Consider the following 21962-nt stretch of genomic DNA (forward strand, 5'->3'; position numbering starts at 1 on the left):
TGATTGACTATAAATTAGTATAATAAAATCAGTTGTCTTTCTGTATACTGGCAACAAACAGATAATGTCATTTAAAAAAGATAGCAGTCCTGTGACTTGCTTTGACTAATAGAATGGGATAGGAATGATTCGTAAAACTGTCAGTGCTAGGCCTTAAGAGATCTTACAGCTTTTCTTTTTTCTTTTCTTTTCTTTTCTTTTCTTTTCTTTTCTTTTCTTTTCTTTTCTTTTTTCTTTCTTTTCCCTTCTTCTTCTTCTTCTTCTTCTTCTTTTTTTTTTTTTTTTTAATTTTTTTTTTTTATTATTATTTATTTATGATAGTCACAGAGAGAGAGAGAGAGAGGCAGAGACACAGGCAGAGGGAGAAGCAGGCTCCATGCACCGGGAGCCCGATGTGGGACTCGATCCCGGGTCTCCAGGATCGCGCCCTGGGCCAAAGGCAGGCGCCGAACCGCTGCGCCACCCAGGGATCCCTTCTTTTTTTTTTAGATTTTATTTATTTACTCATGAGAGAGACAGAGAGGCAGAGACATAGGCAGAGGGAGAAGCAGACTCCCTTCAGGGAGCCCAATGTGGGACTCAATCCCCGGGCCCTGGGATCATGACCTGAGCCAAAGGGAGAGGCTCAACCACTGAGCCACCCAGCTGCCCCCAGCTTTTGTTTTCAAAGTTAACCTTTCAGGACACAGTTGCTTTTTAGGGAAGTCCAAACTCTCCAGCTGGAAAAAAAGACCATGAGGAAAAGAATTAAGGTGTCCCAGTTGACAGCACCAAGGCTCCCATCATGTGAATGGGGCCGTCTTGGATCCTCCAGACCCAGTCTAGCTGCCCAAAGAGGAAGCAGACAAAAAAAAAAAAAAAGTAATAAAGAATAATTATAAATTATAGTAGATTCTACAAAAGAAACAAACAAGAGGATAAGAAGAATAACACAGGGGACATGCTTCAGATGCAATGTCCAGGGGAGGCATCTCCAAGGAGTTGACATTTGAGTTCAGACTTAAAGAACACGAGGGAATGGTGGTAAGGGGGTACTAGGCAGAGGGAAGAGAAAGTGCAAAGACATCGAGAGAGAGAGAGCTTAGTGTGTTTCAGCACTTGAAGACCAGGGGAGATACGCAAGGGAGATGAGGCCAGAGAGGCAGACAGAAACTTGATTATACAAGGTCACTACAGTTGGTAAAGAATTTGTACTGTTTTCCTAGGTGCACTGAAGGGTTTTAAGCAATATAGTGACATGATCTTTCATTTTAAAAAGGTATTGTGTGGTAAAATGGATTAGCAGGGAAAAGAATGCAAGTCAGGTCATATTGCAATCCAGGCTGCAGTTGGAAGTAAGTAACCAGGTTAGAGTGATGACCATGAAGAAAAAAAAAATAAAATGAAAAGATACCATCCATTTACAGTAGCACCAAAACCCATTAGGTACTTAGGAAATAACTATACCAAAGTATGTGTAAGACCTTTTTGCAGAAAATTATAAATTATAAATAAATTGTGATTGCTCATGTTCATTGATAGACTTAGTTTCATAAAGATACCAGTTCTCCTCAAATGATCCTATATAAATTTGATGTAATTATGAGACTACATATGTAATTGAAATGAAGAGCCAGGAACAGGAGGGGAAAGTATTTAAAAGTCATTATGGGAATCCAGGTGAGAAACAAGGCCTGAATAACAGTAACAACGAGAATTGATATGTAGATTCAAGAAGAGTAAAATCTTCTTCATTTGGCAGTTTTCTGTAGGTGGAGTGTAGGAGTCAGATGAATATGATCCATTATGACTAAGCTGGTTTATCTCAGGAATACAAAGTGAATTAAGACCAGGAAATCTGATAACATCCAACTCTCAATAGGTCAAAATTAAAAATAGTATCTAAATACATGCCTAAAAGGCTTTTGGTAAAATTCAGCCTAATTTTTTTTTTCCACTAAAGACTTTCAGAAAGTAGACAGATATTGCCTAATATGTATCTATTTTAAAGCAGAAACCAACAATCCTGGATCATGAGTTCCAGCCCCATGTTGGGTGTAGAGATCACTGAAAATAAATAAATTAAAAATAAAACAAAAAACAAGGGCACCTGAATGGCTCAGTTGGTTGAGCATCTGCCTTCGACTCGAGTCATGATCCCAGAGACCTGGGGTCGAGCCCCACATCGGGCTCCCAGCTCAGCGGGGAACGTACTTCTCCCTCTCCTGCTCCCTCTGCTTTGCTCTCTCTCTCTCTCTGTCTCTCTCTCTGTCAAGTAAATAAATAAAATCTTAAAAAAAAAAAAACCTTGCTATTTCTTGAGTGTTTATAGTTGTATTTCATGAGATCTACATACACTGACATAAAAGTAACTTCTGGGTGAAGTTACTGTGTGAACTGTATGTAGATCTCATGAAATACAACTGTATATGTCCTTCTAAGCCATAGCCTGTATGCTATAGGACTTGCTGGCTTAAAAATCTCCCAGCAGAAATGTAAATGTAAAAAACTGCAGAGATACCACCTAATACCCGTCAGAATGGCTAAAATCAACAGCACAAGAAATAACAGGTGTGAGCAAGTATGTGGAGAAAGGGGAATCTTCTTGCACTGTTGGTGGGAATGCAAAGTGGTACAGCTACTCTGGAAAACAGTATGGAGGTTCCTCAAAAAGTTAAAAATAGAACTACCCTACAATCTAGCAAATTGTACTACTAGTATTTTCCCAAAAAATACAAAAATACTGATTCAAAGGGACACATGCACCCTGATATTTATAGCAGTATTATCAACAATAGCCAAATTATGGAAACCGCCCAAGTATCCACTGGTTGATGAATGAATAAAGGTGTAGTGTGTGGGGGTAAAATAGGTGATGGGGATTAATGAATAATACACTTGTGATGAGCACCAGGTGTTATATGGAAGTGTTGAGTCACTATATTAACACTAAGAGTATACTGTAAAGTAACCAGAATTTAAATAAAAACTTAAAAAAAGAGAAACAATCTCCCATCCTTTCATATCTTTTGAATTAATTCATATTCCTCAGTCTAGCATTCAAGATCTTCTAGTATGAGATAATCTTCCAGTAAGACCAGCTTAACATTTCAACTTATTTTTCCACTACCTTGCACTTGGCCCACATCCTGGCCAACTTCACCAGTTATTGAGGATTCTTTGTGTCTTTGTTAATATTGTTTCTGGTGGCTAAAATTTCTCTTCTGCTACTCATCTTTTTGTGTTCACGTGCTGGCTTTCTTTATTGCTATTCTTTCTTTCTCCATTTCTTTCTTTTTTTTTTTTTTTTTTTTAGTTTTCTCCTTTTCTTAAGTAGACTATAGGATTCTTCATGGTGGGGAGTACTCTTATTCAGCATTGTATATCCAACGCCTTTTATAATTCAGGTTCATAGATGTTCAGTGAATGTTTATTATGTACTTATTCACTCATTCAGCAGATACACAAGATGAATTGGGTACAGTTAGCTTTCTGTTCTAAGCCCGTCCTCCTAATGGCCTGTCCTGGTCCCAATCCAGCTATACTCTCTTCCATGTTTAAATTACCTGAAGCACCTCTTATTGTTTGTGTTATTTCCGAAGTCTTCCTTTATAGTTACCTGAAAGCTCCTAATAACAAGAACTTTGTTTGCTTAGTTTTTTATTTTTGTAGTGGCTTGCATAATGCCTATATACAGTAAGCACTCAAGAAGTATTAATTGTATGGAACTGAATTAAACTGGAAAAAAATTCTCAAACAAAAGCCTGGAATTTGTACTTTCTAGGGAGTTGGTGATCTTTCTGCAGTTCAAATCCATATCTGTAAAAATGGCTCTGGGATGCTTGAGCTTTGGAGCACTTACGGCCTTTAAGCGCTTAGATGTAAGGCTTCTGTTTCCAAACTCTAAGCACTATCTAAATAATAAAAATGCTTAAGAATAATTCATATTTTTCTCATAGTAACTCTATATTATTTTTAATTTACTTATGAGGAAGCAAAGACATAGAGAAGCTCTGTGACTCAGATAGTCAAACAGGAAAGGATCAGTGAAGTAAGAATTGAAAGACTGTGCTGTTAGAAATATACAGACATACTGTTAAATGTAGTATCTGTGACATCAACCTGAAATTTAGAAATTGTACTCAAGTACCCTTAAGTTCTCTTAATAGAACCCCCAAAATATTTGTCATCTATGAATCATACGTGCATGCAATAACTATTTATTGAGAACTGATTATGTGTCAGGCATTAATTTTGGTGCCAGGATAAAGCAGTGAATAAGATAAAGAGCCAAACTTTTTAGAGTACACAGTGAATTGGTAACAGCACAACTGACTTGGATTCTGTTCTCTCTGTCCTGACTTTGAGCAACTCGTCCTTCTATGCTTCATTTCTTCTTGTGTAAAATGAGATTTTTTTTAAAAATTTTATTTATTTATTCGTGAGAGACACAGAGAGAGAGGCAGGGACCGAGGCAGAGGGAGAAGCAGGCTCCATGCAGGGAGCCTGATATGGGACTCAGTCCAGGGACTCCAGGATCACGCGCTGAACCAAAGACAGACACTCAACCACTGAGCCACCCAAGCATCCCAAAGTGAGATTTTAGACTACAACTTTTTAAAGGACTTTAGTTCCTTCAAAGTCTTAAGTCTGTGAATTGGACAGAAATCTTAATTTTCCAGAAAGACAGAGCTGGAAATTGGTTTATTTAGTTTATTTAATTTCCTTCGTCTAATATTTCTTGTTCCCTGCTTTTATTTAGTCAAAGTCCCTATTCACTTCTTTTTCTTTATTTATATTTTTTATATTCATTCATTCATTCATTCATTCGTTCGTTCATTCTTTTTCTTTAATAGAGGAGAAGAAAGTGAGGCATCATTGTGCTGTGATTTTTTTTTTTTTAAGATTTGTATTTATTTGAGAGAGAGCATGAGCAGGGGAAGGAGCAGAGAGGGAAGGACCAGCAGACTCTGCACTGGGCCTGACATGGGACTTGACCCCACAACTTCAAAATCACAACCTGAGCTGAAATCAAGAGTTGGACACTCAGCTGACTGAGCCACCCAGGTGCCCCTGTGCTGTGATTTGTAATTGAGGTGGATTTTGCAGTGCTTGGCTATGTTCAGACTTAAGTTATGTTTGTAATGCTTAGAAGTGTTTCAAAACTTTATGGTTCTGTCATGGTGTTAATCAAAAACTTTAGACTCAATATAATGTAGGTCTTTGCTTGGAGGTCCACATGCACAATTAATTAAATCAGTTAACTATAAAATCAGGGTTATGTGTAGCATGAATATATTTTATTTTCCCTTTGAGAATATAGCGGCAAAGTTATTTCCATGAGTCAGCCCTCTTTTTCCATCTTTACTGATATTTTATTATTTAGCTTTTCTCATTGCTCCTCTAAAATTATATTAAAAAAAAATACTCCAAGACATGGAAATATTCAGGGTACATTGGTGTACCAATGTAATAAGTAGTGTAATAAGTAGGTTTACAAAAAACTGTCATGTCTTTTTAAAATTGATGTATATCTGTAGAAAAAAACTTAAAAATCATATAAAAAAGCATAAGTGTTTCTGTGTGGTTGGAGAGGTTATGATCTCCTTTTCATACTTTTTTATTTTTCCATTTTTTTTCTATAATGAACACATACAACTTTGTAATTAGAGAAAAAATTAAGACCACTTGGTCAGGAAGCCCATCTTTCTTAACTGGCTTCCATGCCTTTGGTTTTGCCTGTGTATCTTGCTTACAGGCCCTCCTTGGTTTCCTGTGGCCTACGTGGTAAGATTCCAATTCACCCTGACCCCAGGAGCCTTACAGCTTGGCTTTGTTCGGCCTGCCTTTCCATTCATCACTGTCCTTCCCTTTCTACAGATGTCTCATGAATCCTTGGACGTGTTCTCTTTCATATTCAGTTTTTCAGATGTTGGGAACAAAAATTTCTCTAGAATCATCTTTTACTCTTCATGTCAGTATATCAGAAAAGCTTCCCCTTCTTACCTACCACCCCCACCACTGCCCCCCCCCCCCAGCCATCTGGTTCCTGCTTCATCCTCACCTCTACCACATTCTTCTGCACAGCAGCCAGAGGTTTCTTTCTAAAATGTCAGTCAGATCATTTCATTCTTCTGCTGAAAACACTCTGAAAGCTCCCGTCTCACTCTGAGTTAAAACCAAAGTCCTTATAGACGTCTGTGAGCCCTGTGTAAGCCCCATGATCCTCTCCACCTCTCCAGCCTCAGCTCTTCTCCCCGCAGCTCTACTCCACACACTGGCTTTTTACTATTTCTCAGTCCTGCCACACACATGCTGCTTTATAGGCCTGTCCTTGCTGTTCCCTTTCTGGGCAGTGCTAATCCCTTGAGTCTCCTCACATGTCACTGTCTCAGGGAGGCCTTCCCCAATCCCCCTGTATAAAATGGTACATGTACTCCCAGTGGTATTCCCATCTTTCTTTAATACTCCATTTTCTTTATGGTGGTGCTTAGCACCACCTGCTGTAGTATGTGTATATGTGTCCACTATCCGACTGTCTCCTTCCACTAGCATGTAAGCCCCTCAAGGCAGGGGCTTGTTCACCTCTGTATCCCCTTCACCTGGAGCACATCAGCCCTTCCTGTCTCCTTTGAGATCTTGTCCTGTCAATTTTCTCTATCACCTAAAGTTTTATTTTCGTTCTCTTTTGGATAATTTCTTGTCTGTAAGCATTTTCAGTTCTTTCTCCTTATCAAGAGCAAACACAAAGAACCTTCCCTCAACTCTGTGTCTTCTAATTTTTTTTTTTAAAAGATTTTATTTATTTATTCATGAGAGACACAGAGGGAGGCAGACACACAGGCAGAGGGAGAAGCAGGCTCCATGCAGGGAGCCCGACATGGGACTCGATCCCAGGTCTTCAGAATCAGGCCCTGGGCTGAAGGCAGTGCTAAACCACTGAGCCACCCAGGCTGCCCCTGTGTCTTCTAATTATCAAGGCATTAGTTTCCTCGGTTCCTTTCAAGTTTCTGGAAAGAGTTGATGTGCACTTACCCCCCTCTCTCCTCCTCTGGTTTCTACCTTGGTCCTCTCTACCAAGGCCTCCATCTTGGTGTGATTCAGCAGAGGTCTCCTGTACACTCTGATTGAGAAGTAAATAGACTTTATTTTGTTCCTCTTCTTACTTTACTTTTCTGTGACTTTGTACTGTACTGATTTTTTTTCCTCCTGTAATTCTCCTTTTAGCCTTTCTAAAGTCCTCTTCTGAAGGTTTTTCTCATTTCTCCTTATTGATAATCTTTGCTGGTTCCTCCTCTGCCCCTTACATAAGTGTGATCCTTAAGGCTCTGTCCTTAGCTCTCCCTATGAATCCTCCTACCCACTGTGACTACATCTATTCCATGCTTTTAACTATTGCTTTGCATTCATGACTAAATCTGTATCTTTCTAAAAAAGATTCTATTTATTTGTTTGTTTATTTATTTATTTATTTATTTATTTATTTATTTATTTATTTGAGAGAGGGAGCATGTGCAAGTGAGTATGGGGAGGGACAGAGTAGGGACAGAATCTCAAGCAGACTCCATGTCAAGTGTAGCCCAACATGGGGCTCGATCTCATGACCCTGAGATCATGAAGTCGGAGGCTTACCTGACTGAGCCACCCAGGTGGCCTTCAAATCTGTATTTTGTGTGCTTCAGGCTTGTATTTCCATCCCTCTCCTGGACTTCTCCTACTTGATGTCCCATGTCATATGTTCCAAAGCGTATACAGTATTAGCCCTCTCTTTGGAATGACATAGCATAACAATAGCAATTGCTTCTCCAGAATGCCCCACCTTGGTTAGTGGCCCACCTGGTCATTTAAGGCAGGCTCCTGCCAGTCACCTCAGCTGCTCTCTGTGCTTGAACACTGCCATGTCTGAGGGCATCAGCTTCTCTCTCATGCAGCTCTTGTGAAACTGTTCTCTCATCTCGGTTCTTACTGCCCCTGCCACAGTTTGGATATGCATCCTTTTCCCTTTTCTAGTGTAATCCTTAGAGCATGTGCTCTGAAGCCAGACAGTATAGATTCTGATTTTGTATCTGCCACATATTAGTTATGTGACTTTGGTCAAGTTTTATAACTTCTCTGTGCCTTAGTTCCCTCATTGGTAAAATAGGGATTAATAATTCATTGTGAGGATGAAGTGTGTTAACAGATATTGAGTGTGTAGAATAGTGCCTGACATTGTTCTAGCTGACCTCTGTACCTCTACTCTGTTCTTGTAGAGTGTTTTCTACTCTTCCACAGAGTCAGCTTTCAGAAGTGGACCTCTAACCACATCATTCTCTTTTTAAAATCCCCATCTTCTGATGGTCTGACCACCACTCCACTGTCCTATCTGCCTCACCCATTGCTACAGCCATATTCAGTAATCAGTTTTCCTAATAAGATGTGATTGACCATTCCTTGGTATCTTTATACATGCTGTTTCTCTTGCTCAAAGTGTCCTTCTTCCCTGGTTTTATCTGTGAATCTTCAGTGATCCTTCAAGACTATGTTTATTTTATTTTTTACATTCACTTCTCACTTAAAAAAAAGACATATTTGAGAGAGAGAAAGAGAGTGCATGCAAGTGAGGGGGAATGGAGAGGGGAGAGAACCCCAAGCAGACTCCCCACAAACTGCAGGGCTCCATCTCACAACTCACGAGATCATGACCTAAGCTGAAATCATGAGTCAGATGCCCAATCAACTGAGCCACCCTGGTGCTCCTCACTTTTCACTTTTTAATCAGTAACATCCATCAGTTAACCAATCATAGCCAGTAGTTACTGAAAGGCAAGTATAATGGTGTTCTGGAAGATGTAAGACAAATGTCAGATGCTCTTGAGGAACATACAATCTAGTAGGGGAATAGAACAGACAAACTTGAAGCAGCAAGGGACTGTCCCTGAGAATACTAAGTAGAGCACACCTAAGGAGAAGGACAGAGTCATTGCTCATAGATACAGTGAAGTTGGGGGTGTTAGGGTGGTTGGAAGGGCTTCATGGAAGAGTGGGGTTTGAGGGATCGGCATAAGTGGAGGGAGAGGGTGGATACTGTGGCCCAGGGAAGAGAAGGCAACAGAGGTGGCGTTGTCAAGCTGCTTAGTGGAGGAAGCCGGATAACAAAATGTGCATGTTGAGTGCCAAGGTCACTAGGCAGTGAGGAGTTACCTGGATCTCCAGAGCCTGGAGCATCCTGAGGGACTATTGGTATGTTGTCCTGTTCTACCCCGTGCTGGGCCACACTGGAGCCTGAACTCATCTTCATTCAAAGTTTTGATATTCCATTCATCGTGGATTTTTTTGCATTAATTTTGATTTTTTAAAATATTGCATTAAAACATGATTTATTTTGGTTACTGCAGTTTTTGGCACTGCCTTAAATTTTGTGCCTGAAGTAACTTCCTCATTTGCTTTACCCTACTCCCAGCCCTGTGTTCCAGTTCTGAAGTTTGGTAAAGGGGACACGGGTATTTACTTTAATATTATTATTGTTATTAATTATGGCTTACCTCATGTTATAAATATTCTTTGGTTAGTAGGCAGGTAGGCAGTATTTCATAAAAAGCAATTAAGGTAATTTAGAATTTTAAGAAGATTAATTTTGGAACTTTGGGGCCTGAAAACCATGACAAGGAAAATAATCGTTTGTGCTTCTGGATCAATTTTTCAGGGACGGTAACTTCCTCTTGCTGCAGTGCATGCAGAACAAGTGAAAAGAGTTGTTTTGCCCCTGTCTCAATGAGTGCAAGATCATTGGAGGGTCAGGATACTAGAGGCTGTTGGCCACTTGGAGACAGGCATCAAGCAGCCATGTTGCTGAAGCCAGAGTGTTCTGATTGAGGCAAGCTCCGGCAGATGGGCTGTATAAGCGAGGCGTGGCCCACATTTCACATAAAGCCAACCTGTCTAACCCTGCTCAAGAAGAAGCTGTGCTCTGGCCACAGGGCTTACTCTGTGGGCCATTATACTTGGGCCATGGCCCAAGAAGCAAAGGCAGATTCATGAACTCTGAGTTTCTTAGGACTACTTGTATCCAGGAAAAGAGGATACAGGTAGCCCTGATGTTTGACACAAAGCGTATTACCAGTACATCTAAAAATGTGATATCTTTTGTTTATTAATATACTAATGGAAGATTATTTTGGGCCAGGGAAGTCAATTAGCATCAGCACAAATGTCAGAGAAGGCTAAGGGGAAGGTTGAAAGAGGCAGACATTGAAGGAGGAATTAAAGAGTTTTCTAGACAAACAAAGGCTGAAGGAGTTCATCACCACTAGTGTGGCCTTACAAGAAATGTGAAAGGGAGTTCTTTGGGCTATTGAGCAAAACACCTGACAGTATGCAGAAATCTGTGCAAGAATTACTTCTGGTAGAGTTGTTAGAATGAATGGCCATCATCAAGCTAGAACTCAGCCACTGCAGAACCGTTGCTGCTTAGAGCTTAGCTGGTATCCAGATGGGGAAGAGTCATGCAACCTGTGGATTCTCCTGTAGTGTCTTTATTGGTACTGCACTTCGGCCTCAGTGAAATAAACACAGGGATAGTGTCCAAAGCTACTGGAATCTTTGCAGTGCAGGCTCCTTCCCAGTGAACAAATGTCTGAGAATTATATCAGACCTCCTTTGATCCTGGCAGAAACACATCAACCACATGGTAGCTGTAGGTTCTCTGACTGGATGAAACAAAGCACTTCCTTTTAGGCAATTCTCTGTTGCACCTGGCTTCTTGAGCCCTATCCCGAAATGCTAAGCTTTGATTCCTACAAGATCATGGTTAAGCTTCCTGTGAAAACCTGGCCCTCTTCACGTACAGTTGATCCCCCCCCTTAACACTCACTGTGATGGATTTCAGTTATTGGTTTCCACGTCCATCTGCTCCCCAAGGCTGTGAACACTGTGATGGTGGGAACTGCGGCCTTTCTCTCCCTCCTCTTATGCAGGGTCTTGCACAGTGATTGGCTCAGAACAGATAGTCTATGAACATTGAACCAGTAAATCAGGGATTCATGAGGTTACTAAGATTTTTATACTTCTTCCTTCAATTTCTTTAGGCTTCAGGAATTAGTCGATCGAGTGCTGGAACGTTTTCAGGCTTCTGGACTAATAGTGAAAGAGTGGAATAGTGTGAAACTCCATGCTACAGTGATGAACACTCTATTCAGGAAGGACCCCAATGGTAAGTCCTGCATAGAACTGTAGCATAGTTTATGATCAGCAAGGCCTTGTGATACCCCTGGGGTTCGAACAAAATGGGCTATCAAACAATTTCTGGTAATCTTTCTTGGAATCTTTAACTTGTCTTGATTAGCACAGTGAAAGTGGGAAGGGACATATCTAGTGTGGGACCATGATATTCCAGATCTTTGATTTCTGTTGCATGAGGGTTGCCAGATTTGGCAAACAAATGCAAGATGCCCAGGTAAATTTTAGATGAACGATAAATAATTATTTTAGTATAAGTGAGTCCTATGCAATACTTGATGGCTTTTTGAAAAGAAGAGAGAAGGAAGGAAGATTAGCTAGTAAAAGTAAAGGTTAGACCAGTAGTTCTCTCTTATGGGCCAATTTGCCCCCCCCCCCCCCCCAGGACATTTGGGATTGTCTGGAGGCATTTTTGGTTGTCATACTTAGGGGATTGAGGCTGCATTACTCCTGGCATCTAGTGGGTAGAGGCCAGGGGTGCTGCTTAACTCTCTACAATGTTTAGGACAGCTCACCTCAACAAAATATCTAGAAATGTCAATAGCACCAACATTGAGGAACCTTGTGTAGAGTAATAATTTTTCCTCTCATGGAATCTGAGCCTTTATATAAAAATGCCTTGTTTTAACCCTTGACTTGAGATAATCTGCATTTCAAAAAAGGATTCTTTTCTTCCCATTGCCTTCCCCCACCCCACCTTCAGGTGAAAGCTTTTCTAGCACACTCAGCATGTATCTGATCAGGACCCACAAATTCAAGTTATATGCAGCTTCTCCTTCTAAAACTTGTTGTTTCAAATATACTAGCACCAAAAGTTCATATTCAGGTTTCATTCCCTTTGTTTAGAACTCTAACATTGGTTTTAGAAAGTTTGGGTTGGAAGAAGACTCCATCAGGACTTGAACCCATGAACTATTAGTAGATTTACACTTTTGGACAGTTTGTCCATTTTTGTCAAAGTACAGTTGACCTTTGAACAACACAGTTTAAACTGTGTAGGTCCACTTAGACATGGAATTTTTTCGATAAATGCAGTATAGTACTGTAAATGTATTTTCTGTTCCTTACAGTTTTCTTTTTTTCTCGATTACTTTATTGTAAGAATGCAGTATATAATATATAAAATATGTATTTTTTAATAAGATTTTATTTATTTATTCATGAGAGACACAGAGAGAGAGACAGACAGACAGAGACACAAGCAAAGGGAGAAGCAGGCTCCATCCTGGGAGCTGATGTGGGACTCAATCCCTGGACTCCAGGATCACGCCCTGGGCCAAAGGCAGATGCTAAACTGTTGAGCCACCCAGGGATCCGCAATATATAAAATATGTGTTTATTGGTTATATTATCAGTAAGGCTTTTGGCCAACAATGGTAGTTTAGCTTTAGGGGAGTTAAAAGTTATACACGAATTTTCAACTACATGGGATTTGGTGTCCCTAATGCCCATTGTTTAAGGGTCAACTGTACATCTTTTTATTTCTCTCAGATATATACCAAGATCCCAGCTGGAAATCATTTAATATTAACCTTGTTTTGTTAGAGTCATTATAGGACTAAGAGATTTGTAGCTGTCCATATTTTAGTTCTAGTGTTAATGTTTTTTGATGTTAGGTTGTATTTTATTTAAGATTTTTTCCAAATAAATCACTATTTTACCTTTGAGAGCACTGAAGTCAAAAATGGTTGAAATGACTCAGTCAAAGCCTATAGACTCTTATTTGGGTAGGTAATAGAACCCAAATTTCTATATTAGTTCTGATGGAATACATTTTTTTTTTTAATTTTGGAAGTAGTATTACAGAAGATTATTTGGAATTTCAGGGGAAAAAAATCTCTGGGATATTTCATTTTTATATATGTATATACCTTGTCCAGTGGGAGTACTTACAGGAGTTTGTGGTCTTTGTTTTATTCTAGATGGTCAGTTTTAAGTTTGGAAACATCCTCTGAGGTGAGGTACATTTTAACATCACTATGAAGACAGAGTTCTAGAACTCTAGAGTATAGTCTAAATTCTTTGGTTCAGAAGATATGTTGTATCCAGCACCATCCAGTAGAACTCGTGATGATAGAAATATTCTGTACTTGTGATGTCCGGTATGGCAGCCACTATCCACATGTAGTTTAGTTATTGAGCACTTGGAGGTAGCTAGTGAGACTGATTAAATTAAATTGAATTAAATTAAATTTAAATAATCACATGTGGCTAGTGGCTACTGATTTGGACAGTACAGGTATAGACAGTATTTCATTAGACATTTAATACTATCAGCAGTGCATTCTGAAAATGTCCTAGTCCTTAAATCTTACTTCAGAACTCTTACCATATTCCATTATTAACTAACCTTTTGACATAAGAGAGTTGAAATATGCAGGAATTTGTATCTTCTAAATTGTGTGGATCTGGGTTTATATTCACTTAGCACTAGAACTTCATGTAAGAAAATGTTCTGTGTTCACAGTCTAGTTATCCTTTCCTACTTAGAGATAGTTTGAATATAACACCTTTATTGAGATACAATCCACATACTTTATGATTCATTCATTTAAAATGTATAATTCAGGGGTGCCTGGGTGGCCTAGTCTGTTGTACTTCTAACTCTTGATTTTGGCTTAGGTCATGGTCTCATGTTTGTGAGATTGAACCCCATGTCTCACTATGTGCTTGGTGGGGAGTCTGCTTGAGATTTTCTCCCTCAGCCACTCTCCCTCCCCTCACATACTCATGTACTCTCCCTCTCATATAAATAAATCTTTGAAAAATACATAATTCAGTGATATTTAGTATAGTCAGAGTTATGCAACCATTACCATGATCAATTTTAGAACATTTTCATCACTCCAAAAAGAAACCCCATTGGCAGTGTGACTCCTCATTCCCCTAACATTTTAGCCCTAGGCTCCATCAAACTATTTTCTGTCCTATAAATTTGCCTTTCCTGGATATTTTGTATAAATAGAATCGTGCAATGTGTGATTTTCTCTGACTGGCTTCTTTCACTTAGCATAATGTTTATATGGTTCATCCATGTGATATATAGCATGTCTCCTGCCTTTTTCTCTTTTTATTGCCAAATTATCTTCCATTGTGTGGATGTACCATATCTTATTTATCCATTCCTCAGTTGATGGACATTCATGTTTTTTCTTTTTGACTATTACGATTAATGCTGCTGTGAACATTACAAGTTTTTGTGTGGGCATATCTTTTCACTTCTCTTGGGTATAATACTTAAGAATGAAATTTCTGGGTCCTATGGTAACCAGTGTTTAACCTTTTGAGGAACTGCTAGACTGTTTTCCAAAGTGGCTGCACCACTTTACATTCCTACCAGCAGTGCATGAGGGTTCTTTTTTTTCCACGTCTTTTCAACACTTGTTATTATTTATCTTTTGGATTATTTCCATCATGTTAGATGTGAGGTGGTATCTCATTTTACTTCTGATTTGCTTTTCCCTGAGGGCTAATTCTGCTTACAGATTTTGAACCTGTCATTAAACATTTCAGTCTTCAGGGGCCCCTGAGTGGCTCAGTCAGTTAAGCATCCAACTCTTGATTTTGGCTCAGGTCATGATCTCAGGGTTGTGAGAACAAGCCTTGTGTGAGGCTCTGTGCTCAGTGTGGAGTTTTCTTTGGATTCTCTTCCTCTGCCTCACCCCTCAAAAAAACCATTTCAATCTGCAGATATCATTACTGCTTCTTCTTCTTTTTTTTTTTTTTTTAAGTAGGCTCTATGCCTACTTAATGCTTGAATTCATGACCCTGAGATCAAGACCTGAGCTGAGATCAAGAGTTAACACTTAACAGACCAAGCCACCCAGGTGCACTTCAGTACTGCTTTTAATTGATATTTATTTAGTATGAATTTACTTTAAAGTTTCATATCTTCTCTTGGGGGCACCAGGGTAGTACAGATAGTTGAGCATCCGACTCTTGGTTTCAGCTAAGATCGTGATCTCAGGATTGCGAGATCGAGTCCCACTTTGGGCTCTGTGCTCAGTACAGAGTCTGCTTGAGATTCTCTCTCCCTCTCCCTCTGCCCCTCCCCAGGGGCATATATGAGTGTGTTCTCTCTCTCTCTCCAATAAATAAATAAATCTTTACAGTTTCACATCTCTCCTTAACAGGGACCTATTTTTAAGTGAAATATACATAGATTGGGATCTTTGATTAAGAGAATATGTTCTTGTTAGAAGTTACCAGTGTATAATTCCAGTGGCTAGCTAACATATATTATGCTCATGGAGTTAGCAGCCTAGACATATTTCACCAATTTACTAATTCTGAGTTGGTAGTCTCCATAGCTATATACAATAAAAGAACATATTCCAAAAAAAAAAAAAAAGAGAGAACATATTCATAAGTGGAAATACAACTATTTTTGAGTGCCTGTTGGTGGGCAGGAAAGGGTTGATATTTTAGAAAATACTTGAGGGTTAAATCTTTTTTTTTTTTTTTTAACGATTTTATTTATTTGAGAGAGAGAGCCAGAGAGAGCATGAGCAGAGGGGCAGAGGCAGAAGCACACTCCCCACTAATCAGAGAGCCTAATGAGCTCGATTCCAGAACCCTGGGATCATGACCTGAGCTGAAGGCAGACATTTAACCAGCTGAACCACCCAGGCAGGCCCCCCATGAGGGTTAAATAATTCTTAAGGATGCTTTGAATTTTCTATACCTTGGATTCTTCTCTGTGTTGAATTTTTACTTGAAAAGGACATAGAAAAAGGTGTTTCACTGTTTCTTACTTGTCATCCCTTTCCTTTGAAATCCTTTTACCTACTATATTTTAAGGATGTCTTTTGGGATAAGCAAGCTAAATTAACACAGGGAGTTATTGCACAGCTTTGATGAGGCTAAGGTCATAGATTTGCTTCATTTCTGTGTAGAATAAAGATATCTTTGATTGCAACTGAAAGGGGCTCTCATTTTGGGGGAGTCCTTAAAACAACCCACATCATGTTGGTTGCAACCCAAATCAATGTTGCCAGCATTTTTGACTACTTAATATGTGAATTTTTATATATTTTTACATATTTAAAAATGCATACATATACAAAATCTTGGTTTTTTTTTTTTTTTAACATTTATTTATTCATGAGAGACACGGGGGGTGAGGGCAGAGGGAGAAGCAGGCCCCTTGCAGGGAGCCTGATGTGGGACCCGATCCCAGATCCCAAGATCATGCCCTGGGCCAAAGGCAGATGCTCAACCGCTGAGCCACCCAGGCGTCCCAAAATCTTGGGTTTTTAAAGTGCAGGAAACCTTTGGAAATCACCTAGTCTTAACCTATAGCTGTGTAAACAAACTGAGGTCCCTAGAGGAGACAGTTTGCCTAAGAATATGGCTAATTTTATACATACATACCCCCCACATCTTTTTTATTCATTCATCTATTGATGGACACTTAGATTGCTTCCATATTTTGCTTATTATAATAATGTTGCAGTAAACATAGGGGTACATATATCTTTTTGAATTAGTGTTTTCATTTTCTTTGGGTAAATACCCAAGAGTATAATTACTGGATTGTATGGTATTTCTATTTTAATTTTTTTAAGGAACCTCTATACTGTTGCTTCAGTTTACATTCCCACCAACAGTGCATGAAGGTTCCCTTTTCTCTATGTCCTTGTCAACACTTGTTAATTCTTATCTTTTTGATGAGTAGGTAAAGAAGGTATGGGGGTATGTATGTGTATACATGTGTATACATGCACAACGGAATACAGCTCAGCCATAAAAAAGAATGAACTCTTGCCATTTGTGACAACATGATGGACCAAGAGAGTATTATGCAGGGCAGTCCCAGTGGTGCAGTGGTTTAGCGCCGCCTGCAGCCTAGGGCGTGATCCTGGAGACCCTGGATCGAGTTCCACGTCAGGCTCTCTGCATGGTGCCTGCTTCTCCCTCTGCCTGTGTCTCTGTGCCTCTCTCTATCTCTCTGTGTCTCTATAAATAAATAAATAAATAAATAAATAAATAAATAAATAATCTTAAAAAAAAGCTTTAAAAAAAGAGTATTATGCAAAGTGAAATAAAGCAGAAAGAAAAAGACAAATACCATATGATTTTACTTATGTGTAGAAACTAAAAAACAAAGCAGATTTATAAATAGAATGAACTGGTTATTGCCAGAGGGGAGGTGAGGGTGGGGTGGGCAAAATAGGTAAAAGGGGATTAAGAGGTACAAACTTCCAGTTATAAAATAAATAAGTTAACAGAGGTAAAAAGTATAGCATAGGGAATATAGCCAATAATATTGTAATAACATTGTATGACAGATGGTGTGTGGCAGATGGTGACTACACTTATGGTAGTAAGCACTGAGTAATGTATAGAATTGTCCAATCAGGGCAGCCTGGTGGCTCAGCAGTTTAGCACTGCCTTCAGCCCAGGGCATGATCCTGGAGACCTGGGATCGAGTCCCATGTCGGGCTACCTGCATGGAGCCTGCTTCTCCCTCTGCCTGTGTCTTTGCCTCTCTCTCTGTGTGTGTCTCTCATGAATAAATGAATAAAATCTTAAAAAAAAAAAAAAAGAATTGTCAAATCATTGTGTTTATACCTGAAACTAACATAACGTATGTCATCTATACGTCAATTTAAAAAAAAGAATATAGTTAACTATTTAGGTAGCATCTTGAGTACTTGGACAGTGTTGAATGAATAAACGTATTTGAATTCAACTTTAGAGAATTCAATGTATTTGAATTGAATACAATTCAAACATATTTGAATTGATGACAGAGCTGAGACTGGACACTGGATCTCTTACCTCAGACTGATGTTTTTCCTCTTATGCCACATTCCAGGTAGTACATGAGTATTTTCCTAGTGTACCTATAGAAACCGAAAAGAAAACAAATATAAATAACCCAAGCTTCTCTTCTAACATTATCTTTGAAATATTTACAGCTGAAGGCAGGTACAATCTCTACACAGCGGATGGCAAATACATCTTCAAGGAAAGAGAATCATTTGATGGCCGAAACATTTTGAAGGTCAGTATGTAGCAGGGTGAATTGGAAATCCTTTGGCATGTGTACTAAAAAAAGGGGAAAACATCATTCTCCTTTTAAAAGTAAAGTGTATTTTTCTCATGCTTCTCTTGAGGATCATTGAAAAATCTGGCTGAAAAAAAAATTTTTTTAATGTCCTAAAGGAATAGAAATCTTTTTGAATCTGTTGAGGCTATGATATCTCTTAGAGTACTGGAAATTAAACTGATGATTTCAGAAACAAGTACCCTACCTACTTGGACTGATAGGCATACATTGATCTTAACCTGGTAAGTTTTACTCTGTATTTTAACTCTGAAGGTCTGACTTTGCTTGTTTTTAAAAAAGATTTTATTTATTTGAGAAAGAGTGAGCAAGAGAGTTCCTCACATTAGCAGGGGTAGGAGCAGAGGGAGAGGGAGAAGCAGAATATCTGCTGAGCAGGAAGCCTGGTGCAGGACTCGATCCCAGGACCCTGCGATCACGACATGAGCTAAAGGCAGACACTTAACTGACTGAGCCACCCAGGCATCCTGAGTTTGCATTTTTTTTTTAAGTGAAAAAGAATTGTTTTGTTCTAGTTGACTTTCTCTTTATCCACAGTCACTCTCTAAAGTTTATTTGTTATCTGTTTTTACTCAGGAATAGCCCCTGTCCTGAAAAGTAGGTGGTTTCTTTCTAACTGTTGAAGCTTTGCTTTCTGAGTGTTAAAGTAATCTATGAAGTTTCCATAAAAAGCATTCTTCAGGATTGCATTTATCCTTCTCCTACAGACTACATTCTGTAATATCCATGGTTTATGCCATCTCTGTCAGGTTAACAAGTCATCATCATTGTGCCTCTGGGCAAACGGAAACAGAAGTGGATAAAATGGAGAGGTTTGGGATTCTTCATTTTACTTGTTCTGTAATGATTTAGGTCATATATTTTCTTTTTTAAAGATTTTATTCATTCATGAGAGACACACACAGAGAGGCAGAGACACAAGCAGAGGGAGAAGCAGGCTCCATGCAGGGAGCCCGACATATGGGACTCGATCCTGGGTCTCCAGAATCAGGCCCTGGGCTGAAGGCAGCGCTAAACCACTGAGCCACCTGGGCTGCCCAGGTCATATTTTCAAGGCCTTGTGTGTTTTTGAGGCTGGGAGGAAAGTATGTGTATATAACTTCAGAATAAGCTTTAGCTTTAAAAATGCTTTTTCTTTTTCCTTTCCCACGTCATCCTCCATTCCCTTATCTGGTCATTTAGCACTTTTCTTGCCAACTGCCTAATGTGACCCCATTACCTCTAATTAATGACATCACTTTGGCAGCTGTGAACTGCTTACTGCAGAGCCTGACATGACTGTGACGGCATTCGTTTTTAGGCAGGCATTCAGGCTCCTACACTGCAGAGCTATGTCGATTTCTTCTTTTCCTTGATAGCTTTCCTCATTTTTGAGTAGTTTTCTTGTTTTCAAAGTAGCTGTGGTAGCTTTGGTTTGAGTGGCAAGCTGCTAATGAATTCAGCTGTCATTTCCTGGGGCTTTTCCAATAAAAGCATTAATCATTTTGCCTTTTTGTTGTTATTGTTAGTTTGATTAAAGAAGAAAGGAGACTAAATGGGGAAAAGAAATCTGTAGGAATGACTCAAGCCAACTTGATTCTTTTGGAATCAGAATTAAAGCTTAAAAGGTGTGCTGGTGAAAGTCAAGTGCGAGGTGCTGTGACATCTCTGAGAGGGAGGTGATGGAAGAGCTGCAGGAACAGTATGGGTGTCTCATCTGATACTTCATTTCTCTCATTCTGGAAAGCCAGCCTTCCAATTTAACGATGTTCTGCCTTGAAATCTTCCTAACCACCCCAGTAATGACATGGGTGCAGCTCCCTCTAGTGTTAACAAGAGCTTGCTATGTTAGTAGTACCCTTACTGGGTCATGCCTCATCAAAGTTTTAGAGCTGGGCTCAGCTAGGGACTTAGAGACCATTAATCCACTTCAGTCTCTAAGGGCACAAGATCCACTGTGGTTAAAGTGACTTGCCAGAGGTTACCGCTAGTTAGTAGCCGAGTCTGAATTATAACAAAAAGATTCAAATCACAGGATAGCATTGTTTCTCTTGCCTCCCATAAAGATTCTCAGTGTGTAGGTAGAAATCATTAGGTATTTGAAGTTGGGCATATCTGTTTGAACTGTGATGATCTAATTCAAAGTCATTTCATAAATGTTGGAGCAGTGGTGTGTGCCAGTTAGTCTAAAACTGGGTCTATTTAAGTACACTTTGAATTGAATGCAATACTAACACCAACAGAAATACTTATTGACTGTATACCATCTGCTAGACCGTGTGTCCTGCAGATAAAACTAATTCATTATGAATTAGTCCCTACCTTCCAGGAGCTTCCTGTCTCTGAGGGGTAGAGATGGTTAATAGTCAGTACAGTACAAAATGGTGGGGCAAGTTATGAGTATGGAGGAGAAGTCCCTTTGAACACAGATAGTTAGAACGAAGTGTCCTTTGACAGTCACCAGTATTTTACCTTTTAATCATTAGCTGCAGAAAATATAATTTCACCTATATTCAGTCTAAGGAATTAACTTTTCTTTGAGATTAAAGGTAAAACGTGGTCTCCAGCAATGACCCATGCCCAAACACAGAAGAGGTAATAATTATGTTTTTGAAGTAGACATAGTAGCTCACCTTTTGGAATTACTATGAATGAACATGCCTTTCTCAATTAGAACATGAGAACTCATGGGCCTAGAAACCCTTGGGGAGAAAAAGATTCATAAAAACCAATGAATTATATATATAGTTCTGTACTAGATAAAATTATTATGTTTAGAAAGAAAGAACATCAATTTCACTAACAAGATAGGAACTGACTTGGAGAAAACCAAAAGGTTAACTGCATTGGTTGTTCAGGAGCCCGAGCATATGTGTGTAGCATATTAACAGCTACATAGGTCAAGGATCAGGAACGCTGGTGATGAGAAGCAGCCTTGGAAAAAAATCAACTTCATCTACTATTCAAAGAGAAACAAATGAGAAAGCAAGTCATTGCTCATTGCTGTAAGAATTTAATAAGTAACAGCCAATTGCTATTCTACTCCATGAAGAGAATTGGTCCTTTTGGCTTGGTGTATTATTATGTGTTCTGGGTGCCTTAATAAGAAAGAAAAAAAGTCTTTAATGACTTTGGGAGGTAGAAGCCACATTTTTCTTTTGTATGGCTCTTTGGAGAGTTGTTGCAGCAGTAATAAACCAGTATTGAGTTATTCTTAGCTAAAATAAAAATTTTCTTACCTTAAGAAGGACTTTGGAAGAACTGACAACTAAAAAATCATTCTCCTGTGTTTTTTGAACCAGAAAAGGAATGAATATATTTAGTTATGGAAGACTGACAGCTCCGGAAGGAGAAAGTACAAGTGAAGAAGACCTAGGCCAAATTCATAGGATCGTGTCCCCTCAAGAGTTTCTATTTCTGATCCAAGAGATAGAACAAAGATGCTATTGATTTATCCATAAGGCAGTGATAAACTTGTAATTAGAGAAAAGCTGACCTAAAGACATACTGCCAGAAGTAATTGCCTCCTTGAAGTAGAACAGTTGGTCACAGCCAGCTTTGGAGCGAGAAGTGGTCTTAATGGCAGTCTGTTTGGGAGGGCCTCTGAACTGGCCTTAAGCAGTAGAATCACTTTCCAAAACTGTGCTCTCAGCAGATTGAACAGGGATACAGTATTAACGGTGTGAAAACATAGCTTCTAGCTACAGAGTGAAGA

At 39.2% G+C, this 21962-nt stretch overlaps 1 protein-coding gene across 4 annotated transcripts in view; it reads left to right on the forward strand.

Annotated features, from left to right (window-relative positions):
* Positions 1 to 21962, forward strand: part of ASCC1 (activating signal cointegrator 1 complex subunit 1) — a 97999-nt gene that overhangs the window by 56945 nt on the left and 19092 nt on the right. For all 4 annotated transcript variants that reach the window (XM_041749603.1, XM_041749602.1, XM_041749604.1 and 1 more), the window contains exons 8-9: positions 11046 to 11170; positions 18120 to 18205. In XM_041749603.1, coding sequence (XP_041605537.1) covers positions 11046 to 11170; positions 18120 to 18205 — 211 coding nt within the window. The remainder of the gene's footprint in view (positions 1 to 11045; positions 11171 to 18119; positions 18206 to 21962) is intronic.

The sequence above is a fragment of the Vulpes lagopus genome, chromosome 3 (assembly GCF_018345385.1).
Source record: "Vulpes lagopus strain Blue_001 chromosome 3, ASM1834538v1, whole genome shotgun sequence".
Classification (NCBI taxonomy): domain Eukaryota; kingdom Metazoa; phylum Chordata; class Mammalia; order Carnivora; family Canidae; genus Vulpes; species Vulpes lagopus.